This window comes from Apis cerana, linkage group LG1 (genome assembly GCF_029169275.1).
Source record: "Apis cerana isolate GH-2021 linkage group LG1, AcerK_1.0, whole genome shotgun sequence".
NCBI classification, from domain to species: domain Eukaryota; kingdom Metazoa; phylum Arthropoda; class Insecta; order Hymenoptera; family Apidae; genus Apis; species Apis cerana.
Genome location: NC_083852.1, coordinates 26,100,720 through 26,121,842, shown reverse-complemented (window position 1 = coordinate 26,121,842; position 21,123 = coordinate 26,100,720). Strand labels below are relative to the sequence as shown.

The window sequence follows — 21,123 nt, the reverse complement described above, 5'->3', positions numbered from 1 at the left end:
TTCGACGTGGAGGATAGAAAAAAAAAAAGGGGGAAAAAAGGGAAAAAGAAGGAGGAAAAAACGTTGCAAGTTCGAAAAAGTAACGGTTGAAAAATGAGATCAGGTATAATATATATAATATATATATATATTATAACTGTGCGTCGTTCGAGACATTGTTTGCAGAGCGATCTGAAAAGCGTAGCCTTAAATTCTTTTCCCCGAAACAGGGATCTCTATCACCGAATTCCCCTCTAATTTCACGAGTGGAACTTATTAATTAACGTTTCTCCGACCGATTGAAAATTTCTGTAACAGTTGAGAATACTCGTGGGAACACTCTTTGGCCTTCCGTGTTTGCCAAAATCGTGTTTCAAAGTTGTTCAAAGTTGAACATTTTTCCTTTATTTATAGAGACTCGACGAATCAGACTTGCCGCGACATACTCAGACCACATATCTGTAATAGAAGGAAGAAAGACTCGATCGAGATTGCACAGAGATTTTCCCCCTGTACTTTAATAATGCGATCAACTTTAATCTTTTTCACGATTAGATACGAATAGTTTGTTACTCCCGGATTTATCTCGGATTATTAGTAGATAAATGATTCCATCGAACCTTAATTGGAAATCAGTTACACGGATTCGCATGGAAATCAAATGTTTGCCTCCGCTACCGATTAGATTCTGCGTGCAATAAGCTCCCGGCTACCACACTCCGTGTACACGTGAAATCTTCAATGACCAATCAGCTTTTGATAAGAAGATTATCGAATTACATTGTCCTATTTATAACCTATAGACTCTCCGCATTCATAAAACAAAATTAGAATCAAAATCGACGCCAATTTATCGAGGATAATCGAATTTTCTTCGAAATTTTCCATCGCGCTTTTTTTAACGATCTCCCTTTCGCGAAGAAATTTCGCGTTGGTCGTTGTTATTACTCCTCGTGACAACTGGCGACAATAAACGAGCATCAACGACAAAGATTAGAAAGCAAAGGCGAAGCGAGTGGAAAATGGCAATAACAAACGAACATCAAAGGAGAAGTTTGAAGAAAGGAGACGACCGTTGCGTTTTCGGCAACAGCTCGTACGATCGACCTTGCGAGAAACTTTCACGACGACGCAGTTGTCGCAGGCCGAGTCCGATCGAGCGTTAACGGCCAACCCTTGTCCACTGTGTCCACGCCGATCGTAAACCCGAAAGAAATTCTCTCACTCGACGGTTTTAAATTCGTTAAAAACATTCTTTCTGAATAATCTCTTTTTAACAACGGAACGGAAAGGAAAGAAAATGGAAAAGAAGTCGTATCAACTGGCTGGAAATGAATATCCCTCCCCTCTCGATCCTTTTTATTACGCGAAATCAGCTTCTCCGCGTTCGCATTTAGCGGGCGCGCACAAATATTCACAACTTTCCCTCCCTGTACACGCGCGTGTTTATTCGCGGGGAAACTCGGTCTGGCAACGGTCTTCGTATGGGAAACGACTCCCCCGGGGGTGGCTATATTAAAATTCCTGAAACTTTTTAATCTTTCCGCCGTAGTTAAATATTAATAAACGAAATCTCGCAGCTCGCGTTCCCTCCTCGCTGTCGAGGGACACGTCCGACCTCTCCTCGTTACACTTTCGCCGAATCTCCTTCCCTGACCGTTCCTTCGTCCACGTGTAATTCCGCGTAACCGAAATTTTACACGTTGCGAAAAGTTGTGGAAAAGAAAGGTGGTGCGAGAAGTGGTTGGTAAACGCGAGGAGAAAGTGACGTTGGTGACGAGGACGATCGATAAGATGATTCCACGAGGGGAAATAATATTCTGACATCCGCGTGTGCAGGGATGGCAAGGTGCGGTTGGCGAGGGGTGGAAAAGCGAGGGGAAAGAGCTTACTTAGCCATTTAAACCCGAAAGCGAGCTTTGCTTCTCCCCCCCAGCTGAGATCAAGCCGCGATATTAACGGCCTAACCGTTGTACCGGATTGCCCAAAATACACGGACCGCAAGTGTCGAGTTCTGGGGAGAGGAGGAGGAGCTAGAATTCCGCTTCTCGATATAACGGATGTGCACACGCGTTAATTGAAACCGCGCATACCATTCGTACAGTTAGCATTGCCTTTCGTGCTGTGATACTTTTTGTAATCAGCGAGAAGAGATAGCTTTTTTTTTTAAAATCGCGTATTCGATAACTTTATAAGAAATTCGAAAAGTCGCGCGAACCTCTAATGAATTTTTCAATGAATTGGCAGTAACATCGATCGAGTATTTTATTTTCGTAAAGGATAATAAGAGAGGGCGCTTATTTTATTCTTTTTTCGTATTTCTCTAATTCCCCTCGTTGTTGTTAATTTTCTCCAGTCACGTACCCGCGATACATCACGCACACGCGCGCGGAGGAAAAATCTGAAAAAAAGCTTAAAAACTCAAATGTCATTGTCTGCATTGTGACAATACGCGAGAGCGGAGCACGTAACTACGAAGTTTGAAACGCAGAAGTTTTAGAGATGGGTGAGATGGTTAACAAACGATCGGCGTGTGTGACGATTCAACTTGGCGCGCGTGTGTATATGTGTTGATACGAGAATTCTTCCACGGGTAATTAGAGAATTTTTAACGGGGCCGCTTAAGAAGAATTATTCGCGATATCGACGATATTTTTTCTAAACAAATTCTCTATCCCCGTTCCATCACCCATGCGATTTTAATCGCATCTCCTCCGAAATTCCTCCGAAAAAATTAAATTACTTCGATTAACGGGGCGAGAATCGCGAATGGTATCTCGTGGGATCGATCGAGCGTCGTGCGTGCAGCTCGATCGAAAGTGTTGCACTGGAAACGCGTCGCACGCGTGGAGAAGAATAGGTCCTGGTTTGGCGAGGCCGGTGGCGAGGAGGAAGAAAGTGGCGAGGAGTGGAAGGTGGATGGAAGGAGGGCAAGGCAGGCGGTGGACAAGGGGGGAGCATGGGGCGGCGCGGGAAAACAAAATAAAAGAGGGAAACCGCTGGCAATTTTTCACTAGCTTTTTAAAGCGCGGCTTAGGTACTCGTGGAGAGAGTTTGAATCGATTTTTCCGGAGGGCCCCATTTTTCTCCCGTCTCCTTGTGCGCCAACCGACACGAGCACTACCTACCTACCTACCTACCTACCCACCTATCTAACCACCACCTCTGCTCCCAGCTGTTTCGCCGGCGGAACAGCGGAAATGTCACCTCTAAGTTCGGATTTCAGATCCAAGTCCACGATCTCACGGAACTTGCCCCTCACGGATTTTCCTGTCAAACGAACGCTTGCCGGGGATACGCGAGGATTTCGGAGATTAAGAGCGGGTACCACCAAATGTCAGAGTTTAAACGAGCGCTACTATTTTATTTCTCTCTCTCTCTCTCTTCTTCTTTTCCTTTCTTTTTTCCTTCCATTTTTTTTTGCAACTGTCTCTCTCTCTTTTCCTCCCCTTTTCGACGGTGTAGTGCCTATTTGTATGAAAAATACCATTCCACGATCGAACACGCGTACCCGCCCCCGGAGGTACGGGTGCATTATTCGAGATTAGTTTTTTTTTTTTCCTAGTTTTTTTAATTCTCTTAAAGCTTTCCGCTGTTTTTTGTTACTTCACCTTTTTTTTGTCGGTTTTCGTCCGTTCTATCGGATTCGTACGATATATATGTGTATATATATATATGTACGATTATTTCGAACATTTTCGAGCTCCGCTTTCGAGAATAGTGCTGGAAATGTTCAATTCGTTTTTATGAACGGTTAAAATGTAATTCAATGTTTGGAAAGTGTATCGTCAAGGGTTTTCGCGTATTTTGAACGTGTCAATGGATTCATCGTGACCACTGTGACCATTTTACCGAAATTTTAATCGAATCATATCGACTGATCCTTTTGCCGAGGCGTCCGAATCCGAATCCGCGTGTTCCTTTTTATCCGAAAAATCCACGCCGCTTAATTTATAATTATACACCGTTTCCCATTGAAACGCGTACAAACAAAGATACGCAAATGCGTTAATTTATATACGTATATGCTAGACCAGATTCGATAAACGAACGGGAACGGTGGCTCTCCCGACTCGATGAACGTTCTTTTTCCTTTTTTTTTTTTTTTTTTTACACTCGATCGATACCCGGCTGTCATTTCGATGTTAAAATATCAGCGAAACGGTTAATATCATTTACGGTACGGCACGGCGACGGCATCCCCGTGTCGCGGCCGAATATAATATTTCATGCGGGCGTAATAACAAAACACGCATTTCGGCAAATGTGATTTTACGACTGGAAGCGCGATGAATATTTAAACAGCCACGTGGATTCGAAAAGAAGAAAAAAAAATAAATATATATACGTATATACTTATATATACGTTTGGACGATAAATTAAAAATACGCGTGACATCGATAACTTCATAAATTTTACGCTTCGTATGCACATGTTACCGCGTATAACGATTTCTATCGCTTTCTTCGTTTTATCTCTCTCTTTTTTTTTCACCGCGATCGAACGTTAAAAACCGAAAATTTTTGCCATCTACGATCCCCACGAAGCGCAAATGCGATGGGCCATTTTGCTCCCGTTAAATACCGATGCCATTGGACTATGGAATTTTATCGTTATTTTGAAATTTAATGAAAGCTGTGAAATACGAGCACGTTTATATATATATATATATATATGTTTTGCTCTTTTTTTTCGCGACAATTCGTAAGATCCAAGAGACAAAATGTTCAATATGACATGTGACATATTTTAATAAAAATATCATCGAAAATGACTCCGTTGCTTTCTTTCAAATGACTTTAAAATGCGTCTTTTGAAATAAGTCTTGGCAAGATCTTTAATAATTAGTAGCATTTTTCTCGAGGACAAACGATAATGAATCGATCGATCGATAATTACTCGAATAGAGCGCAGTTGCAACGTTTATAACAATTTTCGATAAGACGCATTGGTCAAGAATAATAATTGTGAAATTCTCTCGAATGAAATTGAATTGAGTTTTTTTTCTTTTTTTTTTTTTTTGAAACTCACCACGGTATTGGTTAACATTGCACGCGCGAAAGACGAGTGTTCACGTAATATCGTTATATTATCACTCGTACGCGACGAGGAGGAAGGTAAGTCGGCTTTAATGAGCGAGATTAAGAGGACTTACGAGATTTCGCCGAAAGGAGCGAAGGCTTCCCTCAAGGTCTGCGTTTCGATCTCCGGGCTCAGATCTCCTACGAATATGTGGTAGTGTTCTGGAAAAGATATAAATCGTTAGATAAAACAGAATAACGGAACAGAGGAGATGTGGACGGATAGAAACAATCGATTCGTTTCGTAGAGAGAGAGAGAGAGAGAAAGAAAAAAGAGGAAAAATAAAAAATCTATTCCTTGCTTCGATTTCAATCCTCAACAGTGGCGAGATATAAACGAGAAGTTTTCTTTTTTCTTTTTTTTTTTGCAAACATCTATCACTGATTTGATCATCAACACCCGTTTCCGTATATATCTTTTATCTCCGTCCCGTGTCCCCGATAAAAACGTATAAAATTGCATAAATTTGTAGGCTGATAAAAGGCTACACCGATACCACGAATTAATTCACGCTCGAAATATTCGGACGTATATATAACCTGGAAATTAGGAAATCAGAAAAGTATTGTTTAGTCTTTAAATATTCGGCTCCGCGGCTCTTTGTGTTGTGGAACAGCGGGCGAGCGCAAAATTGGACGCGAAGGTAAACATGCTTTCATTGTTTCTATTAAAATTGCAATAGTAATTTAACGGCGGTTGGTCCAGTTTAGACACGGTTAGATAAAATCCCGTGTATTCGAACAAATGCGGCCCGACCGTGTTCTTGCTTTGTTATGCAAACCTTCGGTGGGAGGGGGAAGGGGAATGGAGGTCCCCTCCCCTCCACCATCCCTTGTTTCGCCAAGAAAATTCAATTGAAACCGAAAATCACGTTTGAAAAGTCAACGTCTAGATTGCGTCGTGTAAAAATAACCGAAAATATCTTTCCGTCGATGCTCGAGAGGGGAGAGGAGGAGAGGAAGTTGTTTATCTTGCGCGGAGCCGCGCGCACACTGTTTGTCAAGCAAACCAGAGAACGTAGCAAGAGTAATATTTAAGAAGCGCATTCCGACCCGAAAATTATTTTTCGCGTTTCTCTTCCTTTCTTTTTTCCTTCCGATCCTTTCGAACTCTCGTCAATTTCTTTTTCCCGTTTATTCTCGCGAAATTAATATCAACAACACGAGCGAGGTAACCTAAAAATCTAAACACGACACTCGGCATTCGACGCTCGGAAACGGAAAATTGATCGATCGAATAAGTGGTGGTGGATTTCGATACGGAGGCGTTGCGACGTGTGTATCGATCGTGGGATCGCGCGAGTTGCGAATAAAATTAATCGACGAACGCCCCATATTAAATTAGACGACAATTACCATTAAACGTGTTATTCCCCGTAAGCGATAACAAGCGAATAATAGGCGAGATGCATTCGCACATCGTGGACGTGGTGGAAATATCGGGTGGTGCAAAATTGGGTTGTTGTTGTTGTTGTTGTTGGCGCGAAAACCGTGAAAAACTCCGTCGAGGCGGTGATTCGGACCGAGATCGAGAAAAACTCTCTCTCTCTCTCTCTCTCTCTCTCTCTCTCTCTCTCTCTCTCTCTCTCGACGAGTTATGGGAGGAATCTTTAACGCCGAGTTATTAAGAAATTTCGTAAGGGCGATAAATAATATTCGCGCGACCAAAGCAGGAAAGACGCGGTTTAAAATCGTCGATTTTAGCGGTGGAGAGGCGGCGCCGGTTGTTCCACGGCGAGGGTTCGCTGAATATGCATTTTCCCCGCCGCGAAATCTGGTTCGTTTACTCTATCCCTAATTGCTCCACTTTGCTCCACAGTTTTAAGGTACATTCCCCGTTTCTACTATTGACGCGCCCGGTTTGTTGACCCCATTTGCATTTTTTCCCAGACCGCCCGCTGCTCCCTCCCCCGCCCACAACTTGGACTTACGAATTTCAGTTCGATCGCAAAAGGTCGACTCGATCATCCGGTTGGTTAGCTTAGATTCGATTCGACTCGACTCGATTCGGCCCCCTCGCCTTTTCGCAGGGGAGCGAATCCTAATCCTTCGCGGTTAAATTGCCTATCGATCTTCAATACGCGACCCCGCTATTAACGGGCTCCTCCCCCTACGCTGGCCGTTACTTATTTACAAAATTTCTCGCCACCTGTTGTCTCGTCGTTGCATTTGCTTTGGTTCGAACGTAAAAAGAAGGAAAGGAAAGAAAAGAGAACGTTCTCGATTCGATCGGAGGATGGAAACACGAGGATGGAATGGAATGGACAAAATTGCTCCGTTTTTGTTCCCTCTGTTCCCTACTTTTCACTCGTTTCATCAAACCTCCTCCCTCCCCCATTCCCCCGCGGTTTTATTTGGCGAAGGCTGGGTCAAGATGAGTAGTCGAAAATCGTGTTAGAGCCGTAGGAGGTGGCCAAGCTGGGCGTCAGTTACCACGACGAGAGAGGTATTCGCCAGAGGAAAATACGAAGGGGGAGGGGGCGTTGGAAACGGAGGGTGGTCTGATTACAATCGGTTTGATGGTCTATCCTCGGTGGTGGCCGGAGGTTCCGGTGCGCGCACACACACACACACACACTCGCACACTGGCCCATTCTCGTGAATTAGTCCGGACCTCGTCATCTTGCTCCCTCCTCGTGCTCCACTACCGACACCATCCTATCGTGGCCTATCGGGGATCTACGGACTATTAGGAAATCAACAGGAAATTGACAAAACTTTATTTTGCCCACGGCTTCGTTTCCGAGAGTTCGACCTTGATATCGCGTATACTTGGTCCCCGTATTCCCTCCGAATATTGTTTCCCTCGAATTAGAAACATTTCGGCGTTCTTCGAAATTTGAGAGCGAAAGCTGTGTTACTATACGGATTAAATTAGTAGGCAATTGTGCGATAGAGAAGGACAACTCGATCGTTACAAACATAACGGATAGGGAGATAAAAGTTCGTATCGTTTACAAATTGGCAAGAGTTGTTCCCGTCTTATATCGAAACGTTTCCTCTCCGCAAACGCGCATAAATCATTTTGATATACAAACGACCTTGGTTGAACATTCTTCACTCGATTCTCAGACGGGGCGGGTCTTTCTAGACAAGATATCCACTAAATTATTACTGGAAACGTAACAGCTTCTATTCTACCAGTCTCCGCCGCTTTCGTGTCTATATCACTTTCTGATACGGTTCAGTCATGTCGACACGGAAATAAATGGAGGGAAGCGGAGAAGCGGAGATAAAATATAGGAACGTGCGATTTTCAACGATCCTTCCGTACTATTTATTGTCATATTTATTATAAAGAGTACCCGAGCTCTATATATATATATATACAGCGGAATATAGAACCGCATAGGAACGTTATTGAATTTTCTATTAGCTGTCCGCCCGTATAAAATTTATCGCGAGCATTAACCCTGAAAAACGTTAAACCCCCTAAAGTCTTTCGAAATCGATATCATTTTCAAACATATTCTCGACATCTTCAAAAAATAATTTCAAAGAAAAGAATTACGAATTCTTCAAGACGCAAAGGAGTGCATTCGCTCTTCCCCTTCGTCTTAAAACTTATCGCGAGGCAAGTTTTCAAGTTTCGATCATCCTATTTTCGAAAAGAGAAGAAAAAAAAGAAAAGAAACAAGTTTCTCAAGTTTCTACAAAATTTTACAACATCCCGAAATCGTTGCCCTTTGGACATCTCGCACAATCGAACGGTATACAAATCTCGGTGCAAGTCGTCGTTACGTCTTCCCAAGATAAACTGGCAATTTCCAACCGTGGACTTTCTTCTTCTTGGTCCCAATACCAAGTATATCCAAGTATATACGTATCCATTCGTATAATACGCGGAGCCCGACGACTTACGTTTCTATATACATATATATACTCGAGCAAGAAAACCAAGGAATGGAATGGTCGTTGGAGGGGAGGACAGAAAGGGAGGATAGAAATCGGATCCATTGAAGGAGGACAATGCGAGGTGGTCGCGGCAGAAAAGTCGTGCGCGATCCCATAGATGGTGAATCGAGAAAATGGATGAAACCGTGCATCAAGGATTTCCTTAATTTTGCGAACGTTGATTTAGGGAGATCGGCGAGACATCGTGGACAATCGAAACGCGCGGGACGGGGGCCAGATCTCTCTATTAATCGTTGGAAAAGGTAGCGGGGTGAACGGAATCGAATCTCGGTTTGGTCGGTCGGTTGCAGACCTCGGCGGCGCATCGGTGAGCACACGTGGTGCCCATAAGCCTGGACTTGGCTTCCACTCCGAGGTAAGGAGATATGGGTCACCACGCAGCTGACACGAGAGGCCATTCTCTATTCCCTGACCTGTTTCCTCTTTTTTTCCCTCCCTTTTTTTCTTCTTCCTGCAGTCGCATACGATTTTTACAATCGCGTCACGTTTCCTCGATGCCTCCCCTTGCATCTGTCCGCGGTTAATACCTGGCCAACGATCACGAGAATTGAAAGTTATTTTTCTTTTTTTCCCCCTCTCCTTTGGAAAAAAGAACGCGAAAATTGGACAAGGTATCGTTTGGACGGGTGTTATTCGTATCGTTGATGAAACGAGTCACACCTTGGAACGAATTTGATGGAATTTTTTGCTCGCACGCGAACGATATTTTCCTTTTTCTTTTTTTTCTTTTTTAAAGCGTAAAATATAACATCGCGGGTTTGAATATTTAGATAACTCGTTCGCATGCGAGTTTTTGTTTTTATAATTTTGCCGTCCCCGATAATACAATGCTCGTATCTATCGTGTATCGTGTGCGTGCTCGTTTGATGGAGTCGAGTTTATCGTTGCGTGCCTCGTGATAAGGAAGCGTTTGTCACCCACGCTCGTTTCTGCATATTATATCCTCCGTTCCCCAACACGCACAATTTTCTAAATGGATTTCCATACGCGTTCTTATTAAATTACGAATCCGAACGTCGCCATAGTGATTTGAATGAAGCTAACTGGACGAAATTATTTTTTTTTTTTGTCTTGAGCTCGTATGGAGATTTGCTTGTATAATATGAAAATGTGATTAAATATATAAAAAGAATCAAGAATTTAATTAGTGTGGAGTAAGAAAGAAAATACATAATAATCGATGTAATATAAAAAGGATATAATATAAATATACAAGTATACAAATATTTGTGATTTGAGGTAGCAGGCAATTAATTAAGAAAGCGCTTCGAATTTGACAAACGTGCAATAAATTGGAACTTGAGGATTGGAAATGGTGTTTTTGAAGAAACAGATATTAAGGAAAAAGTGTTCATTAAGCGAATTTCATTAATAAAATTGAAAATTATACAATGAAAAAAGCACTGTAAGAGGACATACTGCTGCGTATCGAAGATTGAAAGGAATAAAAAGATTGCCAATTAAAACGTAGGAATGTTATTAGTAATATCATTATATTGTATTATAAGATAGCTTAAAATTAATCCATAAATATCAATGGCTAGATTGACACAACGTTAAATTAATTTTAATACAGTTTTGCAAATTTTTGCAAATCAAATCAAATATGTAAAGAAAAAAAAGAAAGTTTCTACTTTTCGAAATTTAAATGCTTCTTAATAAATTTTCACCGATCAGATTATCAGATTAAATCTGTATATACCTAATTTTAATCTGTAAACTGTTTCAAAAGAAAGGATTTAAAATTTTAACTATCGTGTTACGTCGAAACAATTATTTTTCACACGTTTGAAAATTAATTAATTTCGCTCAGTTAACAATTATTCGAAATTGTAATCGTATTGTGATTCATCGAAACGAAAGAATATTACGCACGAATCAACGTAACGATTTTAATTTTAAGGATATCGTCGTAAAGGATTGCGACACGCGTGTTTTTGGAGCATAAGAATAAAAAAAAAAACCATAAAATACGATCACTAGTCGCGAAATCCATATCGAAAGGAGGCCGATTTAAAATCCAACCAATCACGCAAAGCGTTGAACGAGTTGCGGCCAATTCTCACGCTTAATTCTCGCATTTGTATTCACCGCCGTGTGACCTCGCCCCTTCGTTTCCTCGTCGATTCTTCATCTATTTCTCGCGGAAGGGTAATAACAGTTAACGTAGGAATCCCGAGCCAGATCCCTTCTCCCTCCGAAACGGAGGTTTAGTCGACCGTTTCTGGTCGAATGAATTTTTACACGCACGTTACTTCATCCGCGACGCCAAAAGGAGAAACCGGGATCAAATCGATCTTTTTTCTGCTTCAAAATCGTCGATGAGTCGGAATCGAATTCGTGAAAAAAATATTTTTCGAGCAGTTTTTTAAAGTACCCTCCCTTTTGATGCAGGGTAAACAGAATTAACGGATGCAATCTCATTTTCGGGGCCTGTGAAAGAGTCAACGGTTAAAACCGTGTAACGAAGGATAATCAAGTTCTTAATTAATGACGTTTCGAATTAACGATTGATGCGCCACTTCAATTAACCCGCTTGTTTGGAATGGAAGGCCGCCTTTTCACCTCGCCTCGACGGCTGCCCTCTCGCTTGTCTCGCCCTCGCTGCGTTTCTGGCCCCCCCAATAACAATGCCAAGTGTATTGTGGGGAGGGGGAGGGGAGGAGGGACGCATAATAGAACCACTTTGTGATAAATTGATCGTTCCGCCGGCAAGAATCGCGCGAACAATGATTGTCCCGCGGCGAAAAATTGTCGGTCTCTGCCGGTCGAATCGGGGTTCCACGAGAATTTTACGGATTCTATTACGAGGGGGATCGACGATTTAAAATATCGAATATCGAGCAACCGAATATCGGGCTCGATTCGTGCTCGATCCAACGCGAGAAACGGTGTATGTAAATATAATTTTGGAACGAAAGGAGGGAGGGGAAAGAAAGGAAAAAAAAAAAAAAAGAAGAAACGATTTTATAATATTTTTCCGCGACACCGCTTCGAATAATTCTTATTCGTGGTATTCGACGATTTTACGATCGGTGTAAATCATTGACAAATACTAAAATATTTCCTGATTTATCGTTTGCTCCTCTATCCTCCGGCGAAAGTGTACAAATCACTACTATTTGACAAATTTTTAGTTCGAAATTTCAGGAAATGTTCCTCGACCTATATATATATATATATATGTCTGTGTACATATATGTGTATATATGTGTGCTTGATTCTAGAAATAATAAAGTAATTTGAAACGCGATCAAAATTATTCCCGTTAAATAAATCGTAGACGAAGCGTCGAAACTGGCCGCGAAAACGGCGGTGGGAAAATCAATCGGATGGAAAACCTTTTAGACATTTATTACTTCGAATCTGACGGTATTAAAAGACGCGATAACGTTTATCGCGGCGGTAATGCACCAATCAATATGCGTTTCTTCGCGCTACTCGAAATTCTGACGCGTGAATTAATCGATAATACACGAGTTGGTTATAGACGAGTGTACAACATACAATTTCATCACAATTATTTTCGAAATATGGAAATTTAAAAAGAAGAAGAAAAAAGAAAATTTTTTTCACAGCGGAACAAAAGAGACAGTTTAACCAACGGCGCGAAACGCGTGTTACGCTCACGAGGGACGCGACAAACAGTTACGATCCCGGGTATCGTTCTTTTCTTCCGTTCCTAACAGCTTGGCCCTATTTCTCCCCTTTGTCCGCCAACGTTATCTTTGACACGTTATTGTCCGAACGAAATACGGGTAAACTGTTGGTCGATCGCTTTTGAACAAAGCGCGAGGAAGAGCGGAAAACGCGAGCGAGCGTGGATGCAGGCCCACTCGTATCACCCTTCCTCTCCATGCGGCAGTTTTTATTTCGTCAATGGTGTGACAAACGAAAGAGGGTTAGGTTATGGACGAGGGCCGGCATCGATAGCGATGGCCGGCCGGCCTGGCTCAACTGTAAATCGTCGTGATTTAGGGGATGAACGACATATTGGCCAATGCATAGCTCAAACTGGGCGCTACGGCCGATGGTATACCATGGATTCTACGACGGCAGCAACGCGATGCATGATGCATTGTCCCTAGACGAGCGTAGATAACGGGCCGGAATTGCCCGTTGCTACGTTCATCCTCGGATTTTCTCCATATTCTGGAGGCGGCTCTCCCTTCGCTCATCATGTTCATTGCCGGCCATCGTCCATCACGCCATCTAATCGGATGCCGATATTATTTGGCAAAAGTGCTTTCGAGTGGGATGATCCTGAATCGGGATCAGATTTTTCCCCCCGACGTGTGTGACGATAATTAGAAACTTTGCGCGATAATAATAGATGGGATCAGGATGTTTCTGTTGCGCTTCCTTTCCAATGATTTTTTTGCGATGATAGAAAACTTGAAACACGCGTGTTAATGGATAAAAGCGTGCGATGATGAATAGAAAAGTGCGAATCAGGACGATTCTTTGATATTGCGTTTGAATGATTTGAACGATTTTTGCGATGGTAAATAAAGAAAATTTGAAACGTGCGTGTAAAGGTTGGTTATTTGTCAAGTTTCCTTCGACTCATTCGTCGAAGCAAGGTTTCAGGAGTAACGGGGTGCGGTCTCTTTTATTAAAATTTGATTTCACGGTTGATTAAAGAAGAACCGAATCTGATTTACCTTCCATTGATTTCTTCAACGCTCCAAGGAGAGGAACGGATCGAGACATTATGGTACATTTATAAGCGATGTTTTCCAGCCGGATGCTTTCATATTTACCCATAATTTCCGATCGAGAGTCGTAGGCGTCTCCTCGTGTGTACGAGGCGTTACATTTTATTATGTGAAAAAAAAAAAAAATTCGCGATTTCAACGCGCGTTGAAACTTTTATTTGCGAAGAAATAAGAAACTTTGATTAATTTTCAAATTAAATGAAAATTGAAATTGGCAAACGAAGAGAAACATGGATGGAGTAAATTGAAAATTAATCAGATATCTGTTTTATTTATATTATTTCGAAATGATTTAACTATCAACTAAATAGCGTACAGACGTTTCGATTACTTCGTGCGGGACGTATTCACAGGAAAGACGTAATTTCCTATGCAATTTCCTGCGTACAATATACGTGACGTTAATCGTTGCTACGTTACATAAAAGAGGCTTTCCGATTTTTATTGTTTCAACTTGGTTTTTCATTGAATGCAAAGAGTAAAGAGTCAAAAAATAAACAAACAAATAAATAAATAAAAATAAATAATAAATAAATAAATATTCCGTTATTTGTTAAATATTACTGTACAAATATTATTTCTTCCGGCATGAATTCGTTTATATTCTTCGTATATCACGATCGTAAGCGGCAAGTGTCAAGTATTGACGCATTTAGCAAATATCATCGTTATTATCAATATTCGGTTTTCCCCTATTTAGTAACGTTTGTGTAGAATCAGTTTAATGGAATGGCCCAAAATGCATTTAAAGCTACGTTTGACTAATGCCAGTTTCCAACTACGTATATAGTTTCAACGCGTAATCCATACGCATGCAGCACGAGTAATCTGCGAATTTCCATTACGAGTATTCAATTTTAGCTATAAATTTCCGTAAGCGGGATATAGATGCGTTGCCAGAAATGACCGATCGCCAATTTAGTTAAACACATATATAATTGAGAAGACAGGGGGCAATAAATGCAAATTATATATTACTTCGTCGCTTACGTTCTCGCTCGATACGCGTTAAATCGCGAAATTCAACTTGCGATAATTATTATCTCGTCCCTCTCGATTCGAAATCCGTTTCGTCTCGTGCGCACGTACCGTCTTGAACGATTTTATCCGTCGTCGAATTGTAACAAGATCGGATTCGTAAATCAGGAGGATCCCGAGGACAATAGGTCGATCGATCGATCAACGATTACGTCCGACTCGCGTAAGCGTCGACATTTGTTCCTACCGCAACGGTGCATTCATACATTGAAACGATTTAATTAAGTAGTTCAGTAATGTCACACGTTAGTTAATGCCTAGTTCGAATTCCAGTTGCAGTCAATGTACAACACGTATGCACAATACCATCGGATACAAATTGCCACTGATACTACTAAATTTTGTTTGCACATTTCCTGAAATGCGTTTATCGATCACCGCCAATTCCTTTCCCATTGTTGCGGCTGCTCCACATTCTCCCCGATAATAATTGCCCGGCTCTGTGTGTAAGTGGCTCGATAAGAGAATCGATGGTAAATAATATCGCTTGCCAGAATGAAGCAAATTAGAGAAATAACGGGAATAATATTTTTCGAAATGAAAATTCTTCTCTTTCTCTCTCTCTTTACATATATATATATATATATATATATATATATATATGCATGCTACTAGAGGAAAAAATAAAAAAGATAAAAATAAAGGAATATTAGACGCTTAGGATCTCTCCTAACCTCGAATCAGCTTAATTAAGTCTGCAGCGGGACAACGTTTCGAGTACGCGTGCGTAAGGATCTGTGAACGTATGAGAGAAGTGTATATAAACACCTATCGTGTATCCATCAGCGTGCGTGGTGGCGCAATGCCAAATTGATGCTGTTTGCCGTCGCTCTAAGCCTCAATCTGCCCGGTTGTACCGGCACGATCCTAACACGCGCGTGCTAAGCTCGTCGCATTATGGATACGTTCCATCCATCGACGTGGCTCGCTGTTACGGTGAAGTGTCGCGAGAAAGGGAGAGGGGAGGACAGGCGAGAGACAAACGCGATAAAACGTGCGAAAATTTCTAGCAAAACGATCCCGATTACCTGTGCAAGTTTTACACAGTTATGAGCGAAGCATCCGGATTAATGGCGCATTTTGGTAATTTGATTCGTCTACTGTTCACTTCTGGAAACAGTGATGGTGAAAATTTAATAATTGAAGTTACGAATAAAGTTACTTCTATAATTTATTGTTCGAAACATAATAACAATCGCAAATAATTGTAATTCCAACGGAGATTATACGAAAAGCGGATCAATTATAATAAATGTTATTTAAACATTTTAATAAGCGATTAAAGTAACTTTATTCGAAATTTTTAACTTTTTCGACGGATCGATTAGTGGTCAACTCTGCGCGAAGGAATCTGGGATCTGATTGGTTTACGTAGGAGAAAACGGCTATTTTCACGCGCATTTTTGTCTCTAGAGCGCCGCATACATTAATCCGATTCAAATCATAGCTTTTCTACTAGTAACGTGTGGTTTCGGATTGTCAACAAAGCGTCTAAGGTGGGGATAAACGGTTCTAGCGAAGGATCCCTCTTACCTCTCTGTCTTCCCTTCTTGTCCAGACTTTTTTCCAGCAGCGAACACGTACGCGTATTTATACACAGCGTGTCACGCGTGAAACGAGTGCGCGGCGTGTTTTTTTGGAGGTTAAGTATCGTACAGAACGCAAGTACGTACGTATTTACGCGAAAACGTGATACGTAATAGGGAAAGTTGAAGCTCGATCCGTTCGCATTGCCACGAAGATACTCGGATGACAAGACATTAATTTCGAGTCGTAGCACGCGTCAAATATGCGTCAGACCGGCCTCCGCGTTTCTTGCTTTTATTTCGCGGCTAAAGGGATACGTATTCTCCGCGAAGCTGCCAGTTTAATGCGATTCGGGCGATGTTGTAATCTCCTCGGGGGAGAGAAATGAACGTGGCTTTTTCTTCGCCCGGGATTCTGAACAGTTTCTGGTAAAAATATTGTATGGGAGGTTAAGCAGGGAGATTTGTTAAATTTTGGGAAGCTTACTCGTTCTTTGTCCACCGTTAAACCCGTTTCGAAATAGCGGAAATTCTTGGCCAAGAAATTTTAAATAACCGTAATCACGTTGATTTAATTGATACACGCAATTACGTACGAGGCAATTAAGGATTTTAGTATATTTTAGACAGCTGGCGGATCGATAGAATTCCGTATCGAGGTTATAGCAGCAATTTCTCTCTCTCGATAATTCGGCGAAGGTTGAAAGAAACGTTAAGAGACCGTAATTCATTAGCGGGGACCGGAAAAATGAAAAATCACCATCGAGTCTTGATATTGCGAGCCGGAATAAAAATAGAAAGAAGGAAAAAAGCGGGGTGGGAAAGGTAAACCGGTATAAATCCCCATTCCCGCACATTGGATTTTTAGGTTTGACCGGTGAAAGGATTAAACGTTTGATATATCGTTCAAATTCTAATCTCGGTTGAAAACCTACTTCATCCACTAAAGCAATAGCGGTGTCCTTCTCCCCCCTCTCTCTCGGATAACTTGTAAAGCGAACGCTTTTTCCACCGATTAAACGTGGATTCTTATTTATCATTGGAATAGGTCCTGGCCGACTTCCAACTACTCCGTCCAGCCTAATAAGTTAACAACGTCAACACGCCTGTATATATATATATAATATATAATATATATATGTGTGTATATGTGTACGTGTGTGTGTGTGTGTGTGTGTGTGTAAAGTATTAACTTTAGCTTGATCCATTACTTCGGTGAAATCTCGTCGATTACAGGGCAAATGTTTGCGAGTGGCCGAACACCGATGTCGAGTATCGACCACTGCGTTGACCACCCTTTGGGGTCGGGTTTAAGCGATGGTAGGCGGAAGCCTGTCAGTTGGAGGAGTTCGGGGCAAGTGATAGAGGAGACAGGAAAGGGAAATGCTCTTTTTACGATGATCGAAAAGAGGATCGCGATTACAGGGTTCACCGAGTGTCACGTCGCGGTCGACTTTTTTTCCCCCCAATCACTTTCTCTTGATATGAATATATATATATATGTAGATCGTTAAGCGGAACTTTGGTCAGATCGAATTGCACAACTCGATGTTTATCGATCTTTTTTTTTTTTTTTTTTCGAATTCTTTCGATAACAAAGAGTAGAGAAATTTCTTCTAACAATTCGTAATTCGTTTCAATTATATCTACGAATAATCTTGAAACGTTAAACGCGGGTCCAAGTTTTAGAAGCGGGTTAATTAAACACGTGAATTAAATCTGGCTCGTATCGATGTAATCTCCTTTCCGCCGTATATTAAATTTCCCAGCCCTTTTGACGATATGAATATAAAGATAACGCGTTAATTTAACAACGGATAAAATGTTATTACGATATATTATCATTAAATACACGAGTCGTAACACGGGAATGGTCGGAAAACGGTGTCTCTCGGTGTTTTATTCTATTAACGCGGACAAGAGACCCTTGTTATTACTCCTCCTTGGGAAAAATCTGTTGGCAACTGGGAGGAAATAAATGGTCTAATTCTGAAAACAATTACCAAAGAGATTAATGCAAAAGTCGAGCAGCCGCGCAAAAAAAAGCCGTCCGGCTTAACAGGGATTTCGCTACTTAAACCGATCGCGTAACCACCTTTCCCGATCAACACGTGTAAAACACGCTTATTCCCCTTTATTACCGAGGAGAGAAACCTCCGTCCAATCCAATTTCAAAACTTAATTCGTCCAAATGCGAATGTACGGAAGAGATGTCGAATCGATGTCGAATCGATCCGAACGGCGTCAAGTTCTTTTTATATTCAAAGTGTCGTGTCGGTTTTGAGACAAAGTGGGGGAAGGAGGAGGGGAGAAGCGGCGAGAGAGAGAAAGAGAGGAGGGGAGGATGTATTTTTACATGGCCTTTTCCGAAAGAAAAAGAGGGATGGATCGGTCGATCGGTATGTGTGTATGGAAAGTGGGAGGAAGAAAAGAGAAAGAGAGAGAGAGGAGCTCGAGGCTGCGACGCGGACACGAGAGAGAGAAAGAGAAAGAGAAAAAGAGAGAGGGAGAAGCGGTGACCGACCAGCTCCCGAGGAATACAAATTCATGTCGATGCAGCACAAAGTGGCGTCCACCACTTCTCAACCTATTCACACCCACCTCTACCCCCAACTATCCGCTGCTACACCCTGCGCCCGTTTTCCCGATCGTCCTCTTCGACACTCGTCCACCCGCTCCTATCGATCTAGGTAGTCTAAAAACTCGGTGGAAACCACCGACGACAGCTTTTGCGGGCGCCGCTTAGCGGGACGTCGTCGTCGTCGTCGTCGTCGTCGTCGTGGTGGTCGTCGTGGTGCGGATACATCCACGACGGGCCATTGGAAAGAGAGGCTTTTTGCGCGCGTGGACGTGGATCGTTCGTGGACTTGGCTTAAATAGCGTGCAAATAGAACGGAAGGAGGATGAGACAGAAATTGCTTTTAAATAACGTCGAACGTGACGCATACGCGCGCTATCCGAGTTAAAACAAGTCCAAGTACCGTGTATCGTCGATTTATATGTACATATATATATATTACAGCATCTCTGTTTTCTATTCCATCGATATTTTTCCACCATTTTTCGAACTCGAGTCGATCAAGAAGTGGGACGATAGTTCGAGAAGATACTTTTTTCTTACGAATATTTTCTGTGTTTTAATAATTATCTCTCTTTTTTTATTTATATTCGAAATACGCTGTCGTAATTGGACACGCGATCAAACGTTTGCCAAGGCAAATTACGCGAACCGCGGATTTCGCGATCGGATTCGAATTGAATATTTCATTTAAATCCGTATTCCGTTAAAAATATTTACGTTATAGAAAAAAAAGAGTAGTTTGTTTAGTGCTCCGTTGAAAATCTGCTTTTTATTGTAAAAACGATTTAAAAAAAATGAATATATATGTATATAATATGTATAAGTTTTATAGTATAACACGCATACTTTGTATACAAATATTTTGCATCATTTGGAGAAGCAAAAATGGATAATTTTCGTGAAATGCGATAAAAATTCAAAAATCCTCGTTGGAATTTACATTAAAAACTATGGAAATTTTATAAATCCGTTTTACAGGATTGAAAACTGAAACATTTATTTGTATCTGCGTGTATTTTGAATTCTCCGTTAAAAATATTGCATTTAATAATCTAACGCAATTTTTCTTATTCCCATTTACATACTCGTGTCGATTGGAGATTATTATCAAAATTTTAATCTCCTAAGTTTCTCTTAATAAAACGACACGCGAATTCTAAGATTAAATTACATTCAAACATGGACGTACGATTTTTATCTATTTCACATTTTAATGATCTTACATTTACCTACATTCATTCGTAACGATGAGGATTATTATGAAAATTGTAATCTCGTAAATTATTTCTAACAAAACGCAATAGACTTTCTAAGACTAAATTATATTCAAACACCGAGCCACGGCTTATCTTTCTCATTCTACGTTTCCACCCAGATTTGCGAGATTTACCGGGAACGCGTGCTTAATCGACGAATGCGAACCGTAAAATAAAATTTCACCCGCCACGACTGTAATAAGGAAACATTCGCGTTACAAATTCAATCTCCTCCTCGGAGAGATGAGGTTGTTATCGGTGGATTCGGTTTCTCGGTTGAGCGGTATGAAAAATTGACGGCGAATCGGGATGATTGACGGAGGATTGCTCGAGCACCTGTGAACCATCGTGTGACGTCCACAAAAGATGGAAAAGTCGGGAGAGGTGCGAGAACGAGGAGAAAAAGAGGCGAGGTGGAAGTGGTTTTAAGGTGGTGGTGGTGGGATGATGGGAGTGGCATGGTGGGAAGGGCAGAGCAGTCGCGGCCAAGAGTGCACATTCAGCAGCTTTGCTCGATCGCCTTTGGAATATAAATTTGCAACATTATCGCCCTGAAGAGAGACCCTCTCCCTCTCCCCTCCCCCTGCTATCCCTGTCGGGCTGTATGCAACTTCCTCGACACCCGAAACCAGCTCAAATAACTTGCAACCACTTCGAATGGATTTTGAATTTCTCGACACCCCCCTCCTTTCCCATTCACCGTCGGATAGCCCGACAACTCGATTACCAATTTATTCATTCGCGATGGAAAAATGATCGCTGCAACGCGTTTTATCGAACGCGTCGATGGAAACCTGCGGTGAAAACCTGATCTCGGTTTCGGTTTCAACGATTCGCCCCGACGAATCTAAGCCGTCGGATTTTCATCCGCATTTCACCCGTATCCGTGTTACGTATGTACGTATGTACGTGATTGTTTCTCGATATCGGGGATACGTGCGAGAGCCGACACTTTCCAGGATCAAACGCGAAGATTATTGTCGTCGGCTCGACGGAAAATCGAGATGCGAGGATACGATACGATTCCG

The 21,123-nt window shown here is 41.7% G+C and overlaps 1 protein-coding gene across 14 annotated transcripts in view; it reads right to left on the bottom strand.

Annotated features, from left to right (window-relative positions):
• Positions 1–21,123, bottom strand: part of LOC107993953 (nucleolysin TIAR) — a 455,817-nt gene that overhangs the window by 99,795 nt on the left and 334,899 nt on the right. For 13 of the 14 annotated variants that reach the window (XR_009833413.1, XR_009833414.1, XR_009833421.1 and 10 more), the window contains one exon: positions 5,136–5,223. Coding sequence is in view for 4 of the 14 variants with exons in the window: in XM_062087124.1 (XP_061943108.1) it covers positions 5,136–5,223 (88 nt within the window). In the remaining 10 variants the exon portion in view is untranslated. Of the gene's footprint in view, positions 1–5,135; positions 5,224–6,417; positions 6,497–21,123 lie in introns of those variants that run through there. The other variant, XR_009833422.1, reaches the window with a different exon arrangement.